General features: G+C 39.6%; 1 protein-coding gene across 1 annotated transcript; it reads right to left on the reverse strand.

Moving 5' to 3' along the window:
• Positions 1-883: 883 nt before the first annotated feature.
• LOC136065725 (uncharacterized) lies at positions 884-2,678 on the reverse strand. The gene is made up of 2 exons (XM_065769262.1): positions 2,556-2,678; positions 884-2,023 (listed from the first exon to the last, which is right to left on the reverse strand). The coding sequence occupies exons 1-2, from the start codon at positions 2,676-2,678 to the stop codon at positions 884-886; spliced, it is 1,263 nt and encodes a 420-aa protein (XP_065625334.1).
• Positions 2,679-3,094: the final 416 nt, after the last annotated feature.

A 3,094-nucleotide genomic window follows, 5' to 3' on the forward strand; every position in this document is an offset into this window, starting at 1 on the left:
AGCGTGTTTTCTAGGAGATGTGGGAGTTATAGGATGTACCTCGAAGGTGATAGTCTCTATCAAACAGTTATGATTGTGTGTGAGTTAAAGTGATTTTCTCATATCTCAAATCGTCATAACATGTGTACACTTATGCAATCTTGCGATGTTTTTCACACACGACATGCAATATTCTTTGCTACTCTTGATACATGTGCAGGTACAATGTGATTTGGCCATCACTAGGTTTACATGTGCTAATGTATGCTCAATAAACTGTTTTGACTTGTTTTTGAAAAATAAAATTGGTTAGACTTGTTTAGTGTGTGTGTGTGTGTGTGTTTTGGGATCCATGAGCTTAACATTTTTCTTGTTAAGAGATTTGTCTTTCACATGTTTTGCATCTTTCTTTTGTCATCCATAGCATCTTGTTTCATTACATTCATGCATTTATATGGATTTCTTTGTACCCCCTTGATCATCTTTGATCATCTTTCTGTTTCTCGGGTGAAGCTTTCTAGCTTCTTGTACCCTTTGTCAATCATGACAAAAAGGGGGAGAAATTGTGGAGACTTTGTGGTTTCTTTCTTTAAGATTCTACAAGTTAGGGGGAGAAATACATGCCTTTGTAAGGGGGAGATGTGTTTCATCTTGTTAGAGGGAATGCTTACTTCCTTCTTCTTGTACCTTGGGTCTTGTGACCATTTTTACATACATTGTGCTTATCTTCTTTATATGCTGATGTATGTTTTCTTTCACCTCTCTCTTCATGTGTTGTTTCTTTTCTATCTTTATACACATGTTCTTTATACTTGTATGCAATCTAATTATTTCTGTTTCACACAAGATGCCTTGATGAGTTTTGTTTTAAAGTGTTTCAGAAATACAGGTTGTCAAAGTCTACTTACCATAAGCTCTCCAAGCAAGTGGTGAATGCACCAATCATCTTCATCATGTCTAGCAAACTGGGATCACCATTTCGACCTCTTGATGGCTCAACAGTCCAGGTCCTCTTGTCATTTCTTGGTCCTCTTAACTTTTGATCAGTTGCATTCTTTAATGCTCTAAGCTTATGCAAATTCGGTTTGGTATGTCCTTGTAATCCGCAATGGTGATAGAAATGATTCATTCTAGGACCCCGTTGTGAACTTGGAAGTGATCTTCCTCTAGCTTCACGTTTGGCTTTTGATTGATTATGGGACTTATTCAACACCCATTGATCAGCCACATTCTTCTTCTTTTCAACCTTAACTTTCTCAGGAATAGACTCTTCTACAACTGGCTCTTTGGCCTGCACAAACTTCACTTCTTTGGTGACATTGGCCGATGAGCTACTTCCTTTGGTATATCCCAACCCGGACTTCTCTGAGAAATGTTTTTGAGATGAAATAACATCATCTAGCTTCTTGGTGGAGACCCTCTCTATCTTGGCATTTGCTTGCACTACCTCTTGCTCAGGAAATCTCACTTTTGTGTAAGCTTCTAACAGCTCTCCATTCAGTCTTTCTATCTCACACTTGGCCTCCTTATGTCGCACTAGGAGACTTCGATAGTCCTCCTCTGCTCTCTTCATCTTCTTTACAGCCACCTTGGCCACCCTTGTGCACTCTCCCGACTTCTTGAGGAGTGAGTTGTAGTTCTCTTGGAGACCAGCTGCGCTTTCATCTTCTTTAGCATCTGATTCTTCAACAACTCCCATTGATTCTTCATCACTATGCTCTCCAAGCTCTTGTACAAGCAAATTCAAGTCCTCCGAAGACTCAACATAAGCAATAGTCATAAAAGCGAAGTAATTCCCTTCTCCGTCATAGCTTTCCTCAGAATCAGAATTGGATGAATCCGAGTCACTAAGAGTTATGGCATACACCTTGCCCTTCGATTTCAAATAGTTAGGACATTCATTTTTGAAGTGTCCATGCTCGTTGCACTCAAAGCAAGTGATTCCTTGTGAAGATTGGTATTCCTTTCCATCTTTCTTCTTGAATTCCTTTCTCTCCTTCCTGGAACTTTGGAATTTCCCTTTATCACCAAATTTTCCATTGTTCTTGAATTTCAAGAATTTTCAGAAATTCTTTGCCAAATATGCCATATCTTTATCGACAACATCCTCATCCGATGAGTCGTGAGCTTCGACCCTTTCATTAATTGTCTTAAGAAGAGATTTGTTCTTCCTTTGTGTGGGCAATGACAAATCATAGGTCTGAAATAAGCCTATCCGTTCTTGGACTTTGATATCATCAAGGTCCTTGCTCTCTTCAATTGCTGTCACCTTGGCACGGAAGTTCTCCAACAACGAACGAAGGATTTTCCTCACAATTTTAGAGTCCTATGTTTTCTCCCCCAAATTGAACTTGCTGATGACCACTTCGTTCAGCTTGCTATAGAAAGAATCAAAGGACTCATTTTGAGCTCCTCAAACCGAGTTGTCAGCATCTGTAGCTTGGTGTCCTTTACTTTCTTCGCTCCATCAGAAGTGGTTTCCAGTATTTCCCATGCCTCCTTGGCAACAGTGATGTGTGAAATCCTGTGAAACTCTTCTGGAGAAACACCACAGAAAATGGCATTCAAGGCTTTACTGTTAGTGTTAGCTGCCGCAAGATTTGCTTATCCCAAGTAGATTTAGCAGCCTCCGGCCTAGTCCAACCTACTTCTACAGCATCCCAAACATTATCATCAATAGAACACACGAATGCCCTCATTCGGACTTTCCAAAAAGCATAGTTGTTACTATCAAAAAATGGTGGAACATTTAAAGATTGAGACCGGTCCATCTCAATACGAGGTCAAGGATCGCACTAAGGTGTTTAAACCATAAAGAGTGCACCTGCTCTGATACCAATTGAATGTTCAAATAGCGTTGAAAACACTATGAACGCTTAGACCCCCAATTACAAATTACCAATTCAAACTTATAATCAAACAATAAATGTGCGGAACATGAACATAAGCTAATAACAGAATTGATAAACAATCTAAACCAAATAAAATCACATCCACAGCAGAAATTAAATGACAAAGATTAAGGAAAGAGAGATGCAAACACAAGGACAACACAACGATGTGTTATCGAAGAGGAAACCGAAGCCCTCAACGTAAAACCTCTCTGCCGCCTTCC

Source organism: Quercus suber, unplaced genomic scaffold (genome assembly GCF_002906115.3).
Source record: "Quercus suber isolate HL8 unplaced genomic scaffold, Cork oak 2.0 scaffold_1098, whole genome shotgun sequence".
Classification (NCBI taxonomy): Eukaryota; Viridiplantae; Streptophyta; class Magnoliopsida; order Fagales; family Fagaceae; genus Quercus; species Quercus suber.

Bases quoted from the DNA above. Each gene is read 5' to 3' on its own strand.
- LOC136065725 (XM_065769262.1), bottom strand. From the start codon at position 2,678: ATGAGGGCATTCGTGTGTTCTATTGATGATAATGTTTGGGATGCTGTA. The intron at 2,024-2,555 runs GTAAAGCCTTGA...TTGAAATTCAAG, and splicing joins TGCGGCAGCTAACACTAACA to AACAATGGAAAATTTGGTGA.